The sequence below is a fragment of the Megachile rotundata genome, chromosome 4, assembly GCF_050947335.1.
Source record: "Megachile rotundata isolate GNS110a chromosome 4, iyMegRotu1, whole genome shotgun sequence".
NCBI lineage: Eukaryota > Metazoa > Arthropoda > Insecta > Hymenoptera > Megachilidae > Megachile > Megachile rotundata.
This window is the reverse complement of record NC_134986.1, coordinates 20,135,703-20,153,851: the sequence shown is the minus strand read 5'-3', so window position 1 is coordinate 20,153,851 and position 18,149 is coordinate 20,135,703. Positions and strand designations below refer to the sequence as shown.

At 45.7% G+C, this 18,149-nt stretch overlaps 1 protein-coding gene across 1 annotated transcript; it reads right to left on the bottom strand.

Annotated features, from left to right (window-relative positions):
* Positions 1-1,165: 1,165 nt before the first annotated feature.
* On the bottom strand, positions 1,166-16,797 carry Cdk5alpha (Cdk5 activator-like protein). Its single transcript, XM_003699859.3, has 4 exons — positions 11,940-16,797; positions 10,484-10,726; positions 1,575-1,871; positions 1,166-1,399 (listed from the first exon to the last, which is right to left on the bottom strand). The coding sequence occupies exons 1-4, from the start codon at positions 12,384-12,386 to the stop codon at positions 1,304-1,306; spliced, it is 1,083 nt and encodes a 360-aa protein (XP_003699907.1). The 5' UTR covers positions 12,387-16,797; the 3' UTR covers positions 1,166-1,303.
* Positions 16,798-18,149: the final 1,352 nt, after the last annotated feature.

Sequence of the window (18,149 nt, the reverse complement as noted above, 5' to 3'; positions counted from 1 at the left end):
GTTCTCCAGCTTCGTTATCTGACGGGGATCAGCCACCGGCTCCGGCGACAAGCTCCTTCGGATGCTGTACTTTGGCCGTTCTTTCAAGCTTTTGCTCTTGAATCCCTCCGTGGAGTCCTGGCTCCTCCATTTCGAGTCCTTCTTCTCGACGGGCAAGGAGAAGTGCGGTTTCATCGCCCACTTCGGTCGAGGTCTTTTCCCCTCCTCCGGGCTGACCACCTTTTCCTTGGCGCCCCATTTCTTCGACGTTTGACTGTCGACTCTCGCGCGAGATCGTTCCAGCTTCGGTCTCTCCCGGACTCTCTCGGTCCTCACTAGCCTTGTGTCCTCGCTGGCGTGCTTCTTCAATTCCGGTTTCTCTGGAACGGGCGCGGCGGGCGGTTCTTCCGTTCGTTCGACGTTCAACGACACGGAGTAGTAGAGCTTCCTCTCCGGCTCCTGTACGACGGGTTTCTCCGGTGGTTCCGGCGGTTGTTGCTGCTGCTGCTGTTTCGGCGGTTCCGCCGGCGGCGAAGGCGCCAACACCTTCGATTTTGGACACGTGCATCTCGGTTTCGGATTGGGCAACACTTCCGGAACTTGAAGCCACCTGGCTTCCCTGGCCATTCTGGTGTCGTCGCTGCTGTGCTTCCTCAGGTCGTGCATCGGCGTCTTCAGGTAGTCCGGCTTGACCGACCACTTGTCCGTTTCCGCACTGTGGTGTTTCCTCAGGTCGCCTCGCTGTATGTCCTGCGGCTTCTTCTCCTCGGGCGTGAGACTGTGGCAGCTGCATTTCGTTTTCTTCACCAGGTCCAAGTCGGTGCTGGACGTGTGTAGAGCCCATCGAAACTCCGTTCCCTCGCTGGTGCGTCTCCTGAGGTCCCAGATCGCGTCGTCGGGAGACAGGAAACTGCCGTCGATCCACCTGGAGTCGGTGCTGCGATACTTGCGAAGGTCGCCGCGTTCCCTGTCCGCCGCGACGGCGTCGACGGTGTCGCAGCTGCAGGTCCTCTGCGACGTGGGCGTTCTCTGGGACTCGAGAGGCGCCGCGTCGATGGCGTCCAAATCCTCGATGGTGTAGTAGATCTCTTCGCGGCGTCTTTGACCGCAGGACGGACAGAGTCCGCTCGGCTCTCCATCGTCGCGGCTAGGTCGATGGCGATGATGATGCTGATGAGGTTGTCGATGCAACGTCGAGGTCGAGGTCGATGCGGTGGGGTCAAGCTGCGAGGGCAGCTCCTCGTCGTCGCGATGGCCGTCGTCAGAGCGTCGTGACGTCGCAGCCGTGCCTGGCGATGCGTACCAGCAGGTGTGTGTAGCTCCGTCAAGCCGCCTTGGTGGGTACCGCGACTCCGGAGACGACGAGGCTCCGCTCGAGGCCGCTACCAGGCAGACTACCTCGATCGCCAGCTCCGCACGCCTGTCATTTTGGATTGTTTTTAGTTGTCTGGATCAATTTTATACGCTTTACGTTTTCTGCAAGAGGTATTGCGGTCAAGTGTCGAGAAGCGGCGAACGTTTCTGCTTCTCGATGCTCATTGATTCTCCGATTAACCGACAACGAACACGTCCTAGCGACATCTTCCGGTACGTACCTTCAGTTCAGTGAAGATTTCCGTGAAGAATCCTGGCTCGCTGTTGATTCGCAGCATCTTGGAGCTCAATCGATTGACGATCAACAGGCATCTGTCCCAGAACTTGTCTTTGCTATCCTCGACCAGGAACGGTTTCAACGGGTAGCTGATTTCGTTGCCCATGTAGCTGTAGCTCAGGTACAGGCACGTCAACACCGTTGCTTGAAGCTCTCTCTCGGACGCCTCGTCGCCGTCCACCAACTCTCTCACCAGCATATAAACGAACACAACATTGGCAGGATTGATGAACGCGACGTCCTGTTATAACAAAAAAAAAAATATCTGCATTACTGCGGAATCAGGATGCACGCAAATGGAGATGAATTGTCGAACCGAGGATAATAGTGAGCTCTGGACAATAATATCGAGACAAAATATTTATAAAGATGAAGGTTAACTCCTTGTTCATTCCTCTATATTACGAAGAAGAATTCAGTCAGTACAAGAAACGATAAAATCCTCTCGTTTCAATCTCAACATCGAAAACTTCTAAATATCACAACACAAACGGTCTTTTACCGTAATGAAGGGACCGGATACAAACGAATTCTTGCGAATGAAAGAGCTAAACAGACAATCAATCCATTCCAACGATGAGGGAACACGTGTATTATTTTTTTTCCAACTCGGTGCATTCAGATGACGCGAAATGCATCTTGCTTACTTAGCAGACGAACAAAAAGGGATGATTCATGCGTGGTGTCGCGTTACGTGTCACGCTTGCGAAATTACAATCGGCATTGTCGTAGCCGACGGCGACCGCGGTCGATACTTCGATTCCGACAGGTCTTCCTTTCCTCGCGGCCCCTGGGGACACTATTTTGCGTCTTTCTACCGAACGCCAATTCTCTTTCGTACATCCTACATTTACCCTTCATTTATGATACGCTTTTTAAAAGATTATTCTAGTCAATACTCGTTGATAAAAGACGTTACTCAGAAAACTCAGGAGAGATATTGAACTACAGGATCATCTAGGGTGTCCTAGGAAACCTTAGATAAACCCCAGGGAGAATCCAGAAGGGATCTAAACAGAGAGGAAACCATTGGAAGCCTAAGAGAAATCGATGCTTTTTGGAAGATTTAAAAATTTAGAAATTTCCAAATCACTCGGAACTATAGGATGCAAGGCTATTCGCTTTTCGTCTGCTGTCAGTGACAGGAAGCCTACATTGGCCCTGAACGTACGTTAGAGCTATTTTAAGTTTCCATTTATTTAATATTAGCGAAAGATGTCAGGAGCCGTCTCTTTCGTGTCACTTCTGCGCTTTATCGGATATCGCGTTCGTTCTCCTTGCTCCAGAAACCGAGTCCTCCGAGTCATTAGCGAATTAGGACGCGTAGGTCGATTTAGTCCGAGAGGGCAAAGGTAAAGTGCATTGGCTCGTTGAGTGCAGGCTAGACCGCGAGTGGTTCGTCTGTCGGCTTTAACGCGTACACAAAGGTGTTGCTGATCGTACGGGTGCATCCATTGGCGGTGCATTTAATGCACTTATCCCGAGCGTACACCTAATTTGCATGCGCACTAGGGCACGCCCACAGCTCAATTACGGGGCGTCAAAGATCCACCTGTTACGATTTCGGAAGATCTTGCGTACTTCTTACAGCGAATTTCCGTTCGATTTACCGATGGCCAACGTATAAAAGCAACGCTATTTTTTTATCAACTCCAATACGAGAGTTACGAGATGTCGACGTCCCTAGATATTCCTGGACGATACGGCTGCATCGGGGACGAAGCGCGTTCAGGCGTGTGAACGCTTTGCGCCGCGTAACGCGCGCGTTAAACGCGTTAACGAGGGAGTGCACGGCAGAGGTGCAACAGCCATCGCTCGCAAAATTCCTGCCAGCAGAGAAAATCTCTCGTATCGGGAGCATCGATCCTGTCGGGTCATCGCGGGGCCTCACCGTTATTGCACCCACATGCAGTCTGTTTCCTCGCGCGCGCACCTATATGCGCTTACGGGTAAATCGTTGACGGCCGATTGTAAAAAAGAAATTTCGTTATAACCAACATTGTACGCTTTAATTATCGCGAAGTACTGGTACTAATTAGAGGATGAATCGAGGGAGATTGGTTGGGTCAGAGGTTCGCGCAGTTGGAGTTGTTCCAGTTTGATACAGAAGTTGTACAGAGTGGATCGTAACTGTTGAAACTCTGATTATTAAATCCGAAGAACATTCAAAAAATTAAAAGTACAATTTTCCGTGTTTCCCTGTTGATATTTGTAAGATATATCTAATACGTTCAACAGGATTTATTAAAATAATGAGACGAAAGGAGTTTAAATTTAGAAAACGCGCGTATAACGTCGCTTTTCTCGTCTGTTCCATAAAATTAAAATATTAATTCAATGTCTTTCGGTCTACTAATTTCCTGAATACTTCTGAGTTCACAGAAAAGACGGCAAAAACAGTTGATCAAAGGAAATGAAAGGGATGTCTGGTAAAAAAGGGGCGCACATCAAAAGCGGAACTTCCAAAAAGAGGAGAAGGGCTTTCGCGTAAAGCGAAGCGAAGCTTGTTCGAGTTTATAATTAACTCGTCTATTTCTGTTTTCCAGGACAGATAATAGCTTTCCTGTATCAATTGCGAGAGCCGTATCGACGCTGTAACAGGAAGGGGAGGGAGAGAAAACACGGTTACAAAGGAGACTGTATTTATTTTTAAAATAAAGTCCCCATTCAGGCATGTGCCGATACGTCCATGGAGTTTCCACGTGTCTTGGCCAGCTCACAGAGTACGCTTGGTCCCCGCGTAACGACGCTCGTAAAGCTTTCGAGAGCGGAAAACGACGGAACGACCAACCGTATATATTCGTTCGGTCGATATTCGCCAGAGGTGAGCGGCCTGCACCCCTACGGAGCTTTGTAACCGCGTTTTTCATCAGCTTATCGAGGATTCAGCCTTTCTAATTCAATTTTCGCGGCTCTTCATTGTCCTGTAACTTGCTCCAACTCTTACCGTGACATATTTTTCCAGAATAAAAAATTTCTTAGTTAACTTTAATTTGTCACCTTATTTTTTACTTTAAATTTAATCTTGCGTGGTAAGGTTAGTAATCAGATTTCGTTCCTAGAATAGGTTAATTGTCCAACGCGGACCGCAGAAGCGGACGCTTTTAGCTTCGATCAACGCTAGACCACATTGATCCGGACAAAACTGTCTCTTTGATGTTCAACCGCTCTCAAGATGCTGCTCCCGACGTCTAATCGGATCGACGTTGCTCCTAATACCATTCTTCGAACTACAAATTGGTCGTGCAATTCTGTAGCGCGAGTTTTAAAATTTAATTTTAGTTACCTCGTTAATTATCTCTTTTCCCGTTCTTTCGAATTACGTACAGCGTGAAGCATCAATATTCGCTATCCTGGATTTTATCCAATTTTCCTGCACATTCCACAGCATTCGTTTGATCCCTTTTGAAAGGTGCTCGCGTTGCAAATTCTCCGATAATCTAACCGGATGATCGTACACGTAATCGATACAACCGCACGCGATTATCCGTCCCGAATCTCCGATATTCGGAATCGTTTTATTTGGCTTCTCGTCAACAAAAAATAAGACTATGTCCTACACGTGCTCGTTTGGACCACATATCCGCGATTTTTGTCGCAGACGCGGAAAACAATTTCAACCGATATGGTTTCCCTTTAACGGGATTCGCGGCAATGACGTTCAAAAGCTCCTTCTGTTTACCGTCTAGACGAAATGGATTAACGTCCCAAGTTAAACGATCTACGTGTTGCTCCTGAGAACTCGTTTTTGAACCGCGAGTGCGTTCGGAAAAATCGACTAGAACCTTCTCGATATTAGACACTCGATCGAGACGAGGGTGTTAATGGCGCAAACTGTCTCGGGGCTTTCAGCGACCGGTCTTGATCAGAAAGTTGCAAGAAAGAAGCTTACTCGACTCGAAATGCGAAAACTGTCGGAGCGGATAGAATGAAATTAGGGCCGATCGAGATTGGTTACCTAACTTTCGAGAGCGTTCTACTGTTTACTTGTTAGCGCGATGGACGATAATCTATTTATGTGTTTAGTTTCGCGAAAGGTATTCTTTTTATTCCGCAAGATACATAGTATACCTAATAAAATATTTAAGTTCGAATTATTACATGTCCACACGTAAAGTGGAGCATTCATGGTTGTATCGCTATGCCTTGTTGCATTTTCTCCCATTTCCCGGTATTTTCCCGGAGACGTGATTGGTATTCGATCAAACGGAAGAAACTTATTGACACCGTAGACAAGAGTGTGTTTCTAGGGCGAACCGTGTGTGTCACCCTTGACTGATTAGATTTGAGCACGTGCACAATCGATTTGCGGTTCATCCGTGTTGTATGGAAACCTCGAGCGTGATTTTCTGTGTAACCTGACACGAAAGTTCCACGAAAGGGCGAGGAAACGTCGAACGTGGACACGAAGTCTTCTTATCGTGGTCTGAATGATTAATAACGCGAAAAGAATTCTGTGTTCGGAGAAGCATTATCGTTGCTTTCTCGAACAGCTTTTCATTCGATAGCCAACGCAATTTTCTTGAAAGTTATTTCTTTCATTACGTGGCTCCTTGACATAGTTCCCCGAACCGATACGGAGGTACTATTATACGGCAAATTACTTATATCGTCAAATTGTTATGTCAACTAATGATCTCTACATTTTCTATCGGATCTGACAATTTCATTGATTGCGTTCATCGATTCCTCGATATAAAATTAATGTATTTCAACGATTTGGAGGAAGGTAAGGATGATACAGATGAAGATAAGGGTGATTCACTGAAGCTAAATAATTTTTATGCTTCACCGACACACGTCGAAGAGATTCTCTTCTGTGACGAAAAATCGATGAAATTAACTTTTACGTAATACCATCGGGGCTTTCGATAATTCCGTCCTATCATTTGTAAGACACACGAGGTTGCATGAAAGGGTACGTACTACTTCCACTGAAAAACGTAGATGATTAATACGGTTAATGTACGAAAATTATACAAATAACTTTAGTAAAGTTCCAAAGATCCAGAAAATTACGAATGCGAAATCTCTGAACGTCCTACGCGCACAGCAATTTTGATAAATCCCCTACTACAAAATGACAGAGAGGGAAGCTTGAATTTTTTTAGAAAGCGTAATCCCTTCTCCCGAATAATCGTCTTTGGAGTCGCAAGAAGTTTGGGGTTCGAGAAGAGGTCGTCTCCCCTTTGCAATTAAAACCGAAGGGTGAACGTCCCTGTCGGAAGCTCCCGCATATTTCTACAGCAAGGGGTGCCATGCCAAGGGTTGGTTCTGCGACGTTGCCGATATACGCACGTGACCCTCAATTCCCCACCCGGTTTTACGCGGTTTCCCCGATGCTGCACATTGCTGCACACATTTTTCCTCTTCCACCCCCTGACAGACCCTATCGATTCGTATCCTTCTTTATAATTAACCCTGCGTTCCAATTTCTGGTAAAAAAGAAGGAAAAAAATACGAACGCGTCGTGCGCGAATTAGTGCCGCATGGGGGACAAAGTAGGGAATGGAGCCTCTCTATAAAAAGATTTTACTTGGAGAACCAGTGGAAGAAAGTAGGTAACGAGGATTCTTAGGGCGCAGCTAATTTTTCTCGAAAGAATAATTTTCGTTGGAAGAAGAAAATCGAGTTCGGAGGCCCGCTCGGAGAAGAAACGAGTGCTCGACGCTCGCGTAAGGACCTAGTAGGATTTGGGGTTGGAAAACAGGGTAGCTACGACGATCGCTAAAGAGACCCTTTTGACAACGAAAGCCGTGGTGCTGTGTATATTTACCTACAGCCTACCCTCGTCGAGACGAATAAACACGCGCACGCGAACGCACCAACTACTACCCCTTATTAGGAACTCTGTGTGAAGGTGTACCTACCCTGACGTTCCTTTTGCCCCTATTCTGAAATACTACCAACCTGTGACTTTTTCAGACTCTTTGTGACCCGGAAAACTTTCGGAATTTTCTGTGACCCTTTGGTATATGCGGTCACTCGTATATTCCGCTCATATTTGAAATTTTATGTCGTTAGTTTTCCGATATAAAAATTCCAATGCTTAATGCATTGGAAGCTTTCAATTAGCCCGCCCACGTACGAGATTTTCTAGCGAAGATTATTAAGAATAGAACAATTGAATTTTTCGATTAATCTTGGCGGACAAGGGAAACGCAATCTCATGCTCGGTGAAAAACGCACAAGTACCGTTATCTAAATCGATGAAGTTTTCTAAGTGCAACATTCGAGTCACGCACGTCTACGGAGTCCTTCAAACGCTCATCGATTTCCTCTGGCACTTTGTTTCGATCGATCACGAGAATTTGCAAATTACCAAGGTGTCTAATGATTTATGAACATTTTCTGCGGCGGTAATAAAGAATAGAGAAACGCGGGTGCAAATCGTTCACGTGCATCGCTCAGGGGTGAGAAAATCGATATTGACATTTCGATACACAACAGTACGTCATTGTGATCGAAATTGACAACGTGAAAATTAGCACCGATGTTAATTAATATTAGCATAGAACAAGGAGAATTTTCGTCCCCTAACCATCAGAAAATGGACGTTTTACCCCATAATTAAAACATCAGAAAGTTGCGTAGAAAATTCAAAACATACACGCGAACGAGTAAATGTATTTTTACCACGAAATATGCAAATAAAGTTTGTATATTAGCTGGGCCGAAACGAGCTTGAAATGCTCGTGCGAGTCTTGATATCTGCTTTATCGTTGATGCTTGACCGAGAGCGATAAAAGAATTAAAATAAAAAGTCCCTCCACGATGGAAATGAATATAATCTAGTCGAAAGCTCTGGAATGAGCTCGTTAGTAAACGATTTGCTGAGTGGATAGATAAGGAACACCCTTTGCGAATTCGAGATAGTTTTATCGGGCGTGGACCTCGTATGCGTCAGACTTATCGATCTGGAGAATCGTTCGGAGTTTTAGTACTTCATTCGTGACGCGAATGTCATCCACGTCGGCACTTGCCACGAAGAGTAAACATCGCTTTCATAGAGAGATGTCGATTTTCCATGAAAAGCGGCACACTGAGCGATAACTCGCGATGATCGATATTGACCTTAACGGTCGCGAAGAAAGGACTTCCACTACGTTTTCTTGGCATCACTCTAATTAGACGGCAACTTTATTTCCCCTCTGACGCAAAACTACGTCGGTAACAATTACATCGACAGAATTTTGGCCATCTCGTTGACGAGTATTCGCTGTGCTTACAATGTCTCCCTCGTTCATCGAACATTCCTAACAATACATCGAAAACCCACTTCCTTTCTATTCACGGCGTCTGAAGCTGTATGAGATAACGGTACGGCCGACTGACACGAGAACCAACTTTGCAATGTGCTCAAGGGACACGTGGTTGTTTCTATACAACGTGCTTCCCTTTCAAACGATCGAACTAGACCAATATATTGCGTACATAGAACATGATGTAAATAAATAGATTCGAAAGATGTCACTCCTGATAATGAAACACGTGATAATCGGTCAAACATCGAATCTTTAAAATTATCCTTTCTTAAATCAACGAATAATAAATGACACGTAAAGATTGTAACGTTAAAAATATAACGTTGATTCAAATACGTAGATAAATTGTAAGTAGACAGTTTAACTGCAAATGTGTTACCCGATTTATCAGCAGAGTAAATAATAGTGCCCCCTAATGGCGATAAGTGCGACAATAAATAAAGATAAGGTTGTAGCAAACATTTGAAACTTATCTGACGCAGAAAACATTGGGTTTAACGCAAGCGAATTCGGTCACTGTCCATAGATTCGATGGTTCACCGTTGTTCCAAGTACCATATGTCCGATGGTAAGTGGGAAAGCAGCGTTTCGTTCCGCGAGAGAAGAAGTGCCTCGCTTAATTCCCTCCATGACATATTGTGACTAACGTGCCCCTGGTGGTTCTCATTACGAGCCACGTATTCCCGTGAGTGACCGCGGGTGCACCGCACACATATGCATCCGAGAAAGCGGAATAGGAAAGGAGTCGAGGGTGCTTTTGCTATTCTGACGCGTGCGGATCTCGTTTCGCCTAAGTGGTTGTTCTCTCGCGTTTCCCTTCGACCGATGTGCATCGACTCAGAAATGGATGTCGATGATTCGACCGAGCACCGAAAGCAAATATCTTCCAGGCCAACGAAGGCTTGTTTTCAATCGACGAACCTTTCGTTTCGACGAACCAACTCGTTCGCGCGTTCATCCCCGAGATAATAGCGCCGTAATTTGATCTTCAACGGTGAATCCGTTTTAATTAACTCATTATCGCGATTCCCTGCCAGTAGGCTTCAGATACCATCGGTGGTTCTAGATAAATATTAATTATCGCGTTATCGTTAATTGGTCGGTGCACTATCGAATGACTCTTGAACGGTTCGTTTCGAAATTCGAACTGTAATTGGTTCTTCGAGCCGCAACGATCATCATGTAGATACCGATGATACTGAAATTGAAATTGTATTATCTCTCGGTTATTGCGTGGTTAGGAAATCGTCACGCGTCCGATAACCGCACGTTAGATAGCTACTCGTTGGGTTACCATACATTCGAGCACCATGTGGTTGATACTCAATATTTTATACACGCAATGTATCTTCGAGTGTTGCATCTCTTATGCAATAGTTACGTTAGATCTTCAACTCGTTGAATCGCTTACGAGTTAAGATCACCGATATTTTACATTCTCAGCGCCATATTCTGGCCTAACTTAGCCAATGTTCTGGGGACCAAGAATTGCACATAGTTTCAGAGGAATTATAACCAGAAGTCGTTTGATAAATAAAAAAGGAATTGTAGTAGAAAAATTTGCAGGTGTTAACGAAGGAGAATTTACCTGCCAGCCTTGAAGTAGCAGACACCTATCGACGGTCTTCAGCCACATGACAGCGTCGCCAGCCTGGAAGTCTCTTAAACGGGTGCATTTCCTGTGAAGGAAGACGCCGAGGCACTTGAGCAATTCCGAGGTCGAGGCTTGGATCACAGTTTTCCTTGGCTTAGGGGGTAAAGGTTTCTGCACTAGCTTCTCGCACGTCGGGTTGTGCGTGGTGTGGTTATTGTTCGACGCCGGAGGCTTCGTCTGTTTCAATACAATTTTAAATCAACGATTTTGTCAATTAAAATTCGGACGGCAAAAAATGTGTCATAAAAAGTGATACATGGACTATGAATATTTATGCATATATCAATTTTTAAAACGGCTATTACGATGTAGATATAGTGTATTATTTACATAACTTTCTATTCCTGATCAGATTATATGTTATCAATTCTCGGCAGAGATTGTAAGTAACGTTATGTGATCTATTGTCAGTCGGTCCAAATATAATACGATTATAAGACATCCGTTATCTGCCGTGTCATTTGTAATAATGGGGTGTAAAATGTTATGTAAGTCCATTATAGTTACGTCAGTGTACAAAAACGTACCGAGTAACAAGACAATCGTTTCGTTGTATAAGTTATAGCAAGGTCAGCTAAAAGGAACACTTTGTCAAGAAACGAATTCGACTCGCGTTTTAATGCATTTATAATTGAAGGGCGAAACGCATCCCCGAACGAGCGACTTACTTTCCCAAGATATTTTACAGCAGGGGAAAGAAAGTACGCGCGTGTTCGTAAAACGCAACAAAGAAAACGCAAGATCGATATGCTTTCGATCGTATCTAGGGTCAAAGCACCTTCGACGTTCTTTGCACGAGTCTTCCGAACCAGTGGTTCGTGGCTACTTTACTCGTACAAAAATGGGACACCTTTGCCGCAATCGACACGTAACGAATTAGAAACTTCCACGCTGCAATATTTCAAAAATACGTGTATTACATTGCCAATTAAATTCCTGATTTTCACATATTTTTCTCTCACAGTTATTCGCAGTTCAAAGAATAATTCGTTTAATTAATTATATGAGAAATTTTCCGTTTCTGACAAAATGAAAATTTAACAGTCGAATTAATATTTAGAATAAAAGGTTGAAAATTAGATCGAAACATTTGAGTACGTAATTAAATATAAGAATACACAAGAGTTCATTAATCGTTACCTTCATGCCTGCGTCTGCAAGGTGTAAAAACAGTTCTTCTCAAACAAAATATATATACACAACAATAGTTTCCGCGTGAACTACGTACTACCTCTCTGTACAACTAATCAGCCTAAACTGTTCCAGCAGTTCGTTTACGACGCGACGCGAGTTCACGTAAACAAAATAACATTGTCGCATAACGACGAAACAGACGAACACTAGACCGGGAACGTAAACGCCTAATAAACGACATAAAACGATGGCTTACCTGTGGCGTCTGTATATTCTTGTTTTTATCGACGATGGGTATGTTATCGAGCGGTTGTCGGAAACCGATATTCTTGTTCTTATTGTCGAGCTTCTTCTTGTTGTTGTTCGACGTGCTGAATCGTTTCCACGACAGCGCGTTTATGAACAACGAGTGTTTCTTCAGGTTCTTCTCGAGCGCGTTCTTCTCCGAGATGATCCTCGCGTTATCGTTGTTGTTCAAATTGATATTGTTATTTTGCAACGCGTTATTGTTCGTAGGCGGGTGATTCGTCGGCGGCGCCGGCGCCACCGTGGCGACACCGCTCTTGTTCTCGCGGTTTTTCGCATTGTTCAGCTGTTCGTAATTGAAATTGTTCAGGGTGAAGTCAGCCGGATGCTGATGGCCCGTTGGCGGGTACCCGGAGCCCCGTCTATCACGGGGGCTGAACGACAACACGGTGCCCATGTTGCTGGGAGGAGTCTCCTGTTGTTGTTGTTGTTCAGATTGTTGCTGCTGCAACGACGGCTGTTGGGTCTGGGTGGACTGATGGCTGGGATTCTGTCGACCCGGATTCTGAGTCGGGTGGCCAGGATTTTGGGTCTGATGACCCGGGTTCTGCGTCTGCTGTCCTGTTTTGGACGGCTGGTGGCCGGGATTTTGATGATGGCCCGGATTCTGGGTCGGATGACCTGGATTCTGTTCGTGTTGCGGGTTCTGCGACTGACGGCTAGGGTTCTGGGCCTGATGACCCGGATTCTGGTCGGTCGGATTCGACTCGTGGGTCTGATGACCCGGTTCCTGCGTTTGCTGAGACGTAGTGGGCGGAGGTCTCGGTGATCTCAAGGTGGAGACGCGGTGCGGGGGTGGCGGGGGTGCTCGAGGAACCGAGGACTCCCTCGAGGGTCCCGTCAGCGGGGTCGCATCCCCTGGCTCGATGGCCTCCTCCACGACGGGACCCACGACCTCGCTCAGCCGAGCTCCCAGCCTGCTGACTTCTACCTTTCCACCAGAACGACCCTGTCCTCCTACTTCGCCTGCTGCTCCTCCCACGAACTTTCTTACCCTCTGTTCTTCTTCGCTCCGACCTTTGTAATTTTAATCCCCGAGTCGAACGCGCAGCTTTCTATCTCGATCGGGTGTCTCGAACGCGACGTCCCGATGCGATCGATAAGACGAGGGAACGGATTCACGAAAGAAAACGTAACAATCGGTGCACACGGTTTTCCCCGTGGAATCGTTCGTTCATCCGCTCGTGACAACTTCCCTCCTCGAGGCAGCCGTCACGAGGGAAGAAAATGTCGTCGATGCGTGGAGAAGATGTCGGTCGACGTGCAAAATGGCGAGCGATCGATGCCTCGCCGCCCTCTCCGCCTCACGGAGGTAGACTGAACCAAGCGAACGGAAAATACAGAGGTTACGCGCGAATTTGCCTCCCCGGATTATTCCTCGATCTTTCCTCCCTGCGAACAAACGACCACCCCTGTCCCCGTCACAAATCTTCCCGATCCCTCCGTCGAAGCTGTTCCTGCTGCACCACTCGACGCACTCTCCCGCTGCACTCCGAAATCACTTTGCCGTGTCTTCTCTCCAGATTCAGTTTCTTGCAGTCGCTTTGAATCGATACCAGCGAACAACAAACAACCCACGATAACAGTTCACTCTTCGTCACCCTCTTCGCATCGGGACTCGTCTTTGTTTACCTACTTCCGTTGCAAACCCGTCACCGTTTCGAACCTCTCCGAACAACCATCCAGCTTTTTCCCTCCGCGAAATTTCACGCGATCTTACGAATCGTTTTCAACGTGGATCAGCAGCGCGCTCGCGACACACGAGCCGTCGGTGTTGACAACGCTTGGCGTGTTGGCACAGCGTGAAGAAACAGTGGCGCGGCGAGCTCCGTTTCGTGTCTGTTGGCTGCCGTCTTCGCCGACGTCGCCGTCGCCGTCCTCGTCGTAGTTGTCGTCGTTGTTCGGTACTCTTGTTCGTCCGTCCACCGCCGCTTTCTCTGCGACCAACCAACACGTAGCACGCCCCATCTCCGCTTATCTGTGCGCGCGCAGTCGTTCGATAAACGCGCAACGTCGATTCTACGGGGGTGGAAATAAAGACAGAGAGCGAGAGCGAGAGAGAGGGTGGTCCGCTGGAAGGGTGAAGAACAGGACTCGAAGGTGAAACGAAGATGGGTTAAGTCACACACCGACCGCATACGCCCCAAAACTTTTCTTTCGCTCTCGTCGTCGACGTATCCTCGTCGAATTTACAGCCAAAGACCACCCTCCAGCCCTCGCGTCGCGATCCTTACGCGAATGTTTGGCCGGAAGCGACCGCGAGACCTGAACGTAGGTCGAGATTCTACTTTGTTGGAGAACCCGCGTGGAGGGGTTGCTTCACGCTATGCGGTTTTCAACCGGTCGAACAACTTTATGCCTCTGCTTTGCGGCTTTGCTTATATCTTCTCATTTTTGACAACCGGCTTACGGAGTGTACGCGATCGCGTCGACGTCTTAACATCGGATCGAAGATCGATCGCAGCGATTTCTGATAGCGAATACGGATTTAACACGTTTCGCCGCCTTTCGAACGAATCGCCTAATCGGATTCGACAGGGAAATATTAATACTCGCGGTATTATATAGAATAATCTTATGACCTAAATTTCGAACGAAACGAGGATATTTATGAATCGGGAATAAATTAATCACGAACGATCTTTGTCGCGAATAAAAACTTGCCGGAATAATTAAAATAACGAACCGTTCAGAATTTCAGCAATTATTCAAAAAGGACATACGAAATTAAACCTTAGTTCGGAACAAAGTCTTACTTCGAATAAAAATGTCTCGTGAAATTTTAATTATACGTGCTACCTGATAAGCGGGTCATCTGCTTCCGTAAAATAATTTCGTCCCTCCAAATATTAACTTTCCTACCAGTCGACATGACTGAGAGCTCCATGAATGACACACATAGGTTGGAAAAAAAATTCCATTGTCTAGATATTCAATATCCATTCCATATTCTATCCGCCATCCCGGTGGTTTAATCCTCTTAGAAAAGAAGAGAACTTCCAGATATACAATAGCACGTAAATTTTGTTACGTTCTTGTAAGAGATTTTCTTAAAAAGAAAGAACTTCAGAGACTCGTTATCTCTTTTATGGAAGCCGGGCAACGTTATGTTCAAGAACTACGTAAAAACTGATGAAGCATAAAGGACAGGTGAAATTCTGAACGCGTTAGATGTCTCGTAGGAATACCAGAGACCCACGATGACTACCTACAAGGTGTTACGATGGCATTTGACTTTGTATCACGGTCAAAGGTTATTATACAGCGTCACTGTTTAAGTAGATTAATCCTCGAATGACAGTGATCGAGTCAATCATAATTCGAACCTACGTGATCAACGATCTTCCGGTACCAGATACTGTAATTTCTAAACAAAAGATTTTCACGTATCGGATATCACGTGGAAAATGAAAATGGGAACGACGTTAAAATTAATTAAGCTTTAATTGGTAGGTTAATAGCAATTGATTCAATGAGGATCACGTGTAGCTTAATTACTCCTCTTCGTTTATCCGTTGATACCTTGTTGGTCCGTGTACATAGCCTCGTCACATGTATCACAAATTTCGCTCTAAATTGCGTGTCGAGTTCTAGGTAAAACACGCTATATGTTAAATTCAAGAGCTCGCGTCCACGAGATTCTGGGAATGTTTTCCTTTTCCGCTAATATCGGAACGTATACGTTTGTGCGTTGAATGTTAATTAACGGTATAACAAATATACGTGTCTGACATTTAAGACCAATTTACTCGATATCGCGAAGAACGTATGTACGCATTAAATGCCAGTGTACGCGTTCTGGTGGGAATTTCACATCCCGTGTAGAACCTTGTTTCTTTATTTGATAATGATCAATAATAGAGTAGAATATTAACGACGGGTTAATTGCGCGTTGATTTGGTTCGAGTTTACAGCGGAAAAATAAGACTGCGTATCTGATGGGGTGTAATTATCAGCGCCGCGTAAAAAGCTGCGGATTAAGCGGAGGAGATAGGAGAGGAAAAAAAACTATTAGGGCAGTTTCATCGATCAACGACGCGCTAATTAACGTTCCACTTAACAACCAGGTGAAACGAGCGCGCGTACGCGACGCGATCGAAAAATCGAATGGACTGACATTTTCGTTTGAGGACAAAAGTTAAAAATAGCAAATTGAACGCGTCCGAAATAAAATTGCTATCCGGTTGATCAATCTCTCGGGCACGATCAATCCTTTTGTTAAACGACGAATCCGTGGCTGGAGTTTGCCAACGCGTATTGATCTTTCCTCTCGTTTACCGGCTCCTTAGGCGATGAAAGTTATTTCGGTTCAGCTGGAAAGCGATCCTCGCGCAATTATTCACGGTCGACGCATCGGTAACGGGTTTTCGCTCGGTTGCCACCTTCGTCGCGATCGTCGTTCGAATTTCGCGTCGTGTGTCGACGGCAACCTGCTCCGGCTTCCTCGAGTTCCACTTTCGCCGAGAATCTGAATCGCGAGCCACAGACGGGAGAAACTGTTACAAGGTTCGTCGTTGAAGCACCGAGGACGGAGAAATTTCGAAGCTACGCCAGAGCTGAATGACCCGGTCGATGCGTTAAAGATGCACGCGCTTCTTGAAGGCTGAAACGGGTCGTCTCGATGGGGCTCGTCAATCTTGCACGAGCGAAACTGATTCACGCTATCGACGAAAACTTTCAGGCCATCTAATTTCGTTTTATATCGCTCCTCGTATATTCGGATGACGTACGAAATTTCGTAAAAATACACTCTCCAGTTATTTTCACCGAAACAACTTTCCTACACTTGGCCAACTTAACGATTGCTTTGTTAAACACTTGAGGGTTTAATCCGTCATTCTACTTTTATGGAGTACAGCAGTCACCAAATGGTTTCTAATAGATTCTTCAAACGATATGCTCGGTTGAAGCGAGTCCTAAAGAACTTTAATTATTGCTCGTGTAATATGTTGCCAGAGTAGAAATAACCGTGTCAAGTGTGACAAACGGTAGATACTATAAATAATAATTGTACGGAGACAAGTTGCTTCGGTAGAGATAAAATTAGTTTTGCGATCACGTAAATCGACCTTAATCCTGCAGGAGTACGTTCATCATTGAAGAGGGCAGGAAGTTCGGCCGCGCCAGAAGGCTCTACATTAAAGCGAGCACTCGTCGTTCCACGTATTAAACACGTTCGAAGCTGACCCTCCACGAACCAGGAAGCGAAACGAAAGAAACGTGAGTTCGCGTGCATCCAACAAACATTACCTTCGATACGTTCGCCCCTACGATACTACGAAACGATTAAACTTGTGTATCTGCTTTAAAAATCATCCACATAAGCGCACGGTGGAAATGATTGATCATGAAAGGATTTTTCGGAGGTGAAGAAATGGAGGAACTCGAATTCGGATCTTACGAAGAAGAAGGTAAACAGGTCGGCGTTGAAACGGAATCATCGAGATCTCTCAGCTTTAAAGGATTTCCCAGGCTGCCTGACCCGAATGGATCCTTCGAGAGCTTCCTCCCACCGTCTCTTCGATCGCGCCGGATTTCCGGATACATAGATTCCATTAATATGGGAACGACAAAGCGTTTGTCAAATATTTGTATTCATCTATGAAAGATCAGAACAGCAGGATACAAACCGTTACGTTTATTATTCAAGTGGCAACGAAAGGTTAAGCTTTGACGATCAAGCACGCGATATCGAGTGGACGAGTATTTACCGTCGACGATGGGGCGTACTCGAGAGCGAAGCGTTCGCGATGGAGCGCTGATAATAGAGCGTGATTGGACACTAAACGATGATAATGGGTCGTATTTAGGTGCTACGCGATGATGGGGTATAATTTCGTGATTCGAGAACTTGACTCATGATTAAAAAAGGAGATAAGTTTGAAAATTAAAATCTCCCGGCAATTAGATTAAAATTAATTGAAATATCGGAGTAGAACGTCCGTCGCGACGGTTCTTCAATTTCTCAGCGAAGCGTTCGACGTCGATCGTTCGACGACGAAACACAGGTTGGTTGCGTGCCAGCAAGTAGTAAAGCTCGCCACGAGTCAGACACGATACGGAGAACCCTCCAATTAATTAAACCAACGTAACGGAGTTTCGTCGAAAAAAAGAATAACGTCGGTATTTCTTGTGTCGGAAGTTTAACAAGCAACCAGTC

Coding starts and splice junctions, on each gene's coding strand:
- Cdk5alpha (XM_003699859.3), bottom strand. CDS start 12,386: ATGGGCACCGTGTTGTCGTTCAGCCCCCGTGATAGACGGGGCTCCGGG. Junction 1,872..10,483: donor TGCTACTTCAAGGCTGGCAG/GTAAATTCTCCT, acceptor TTGTTATAACAG/GACGTCGCGTTCATCAATCC. Junction 1,400..1,574: donor AAATCTTCACTGAACTGAAG/GTACGTACCGGA, acceptor CCAAAATGACAG/GCGTGCGGAGCTGGCGATCG.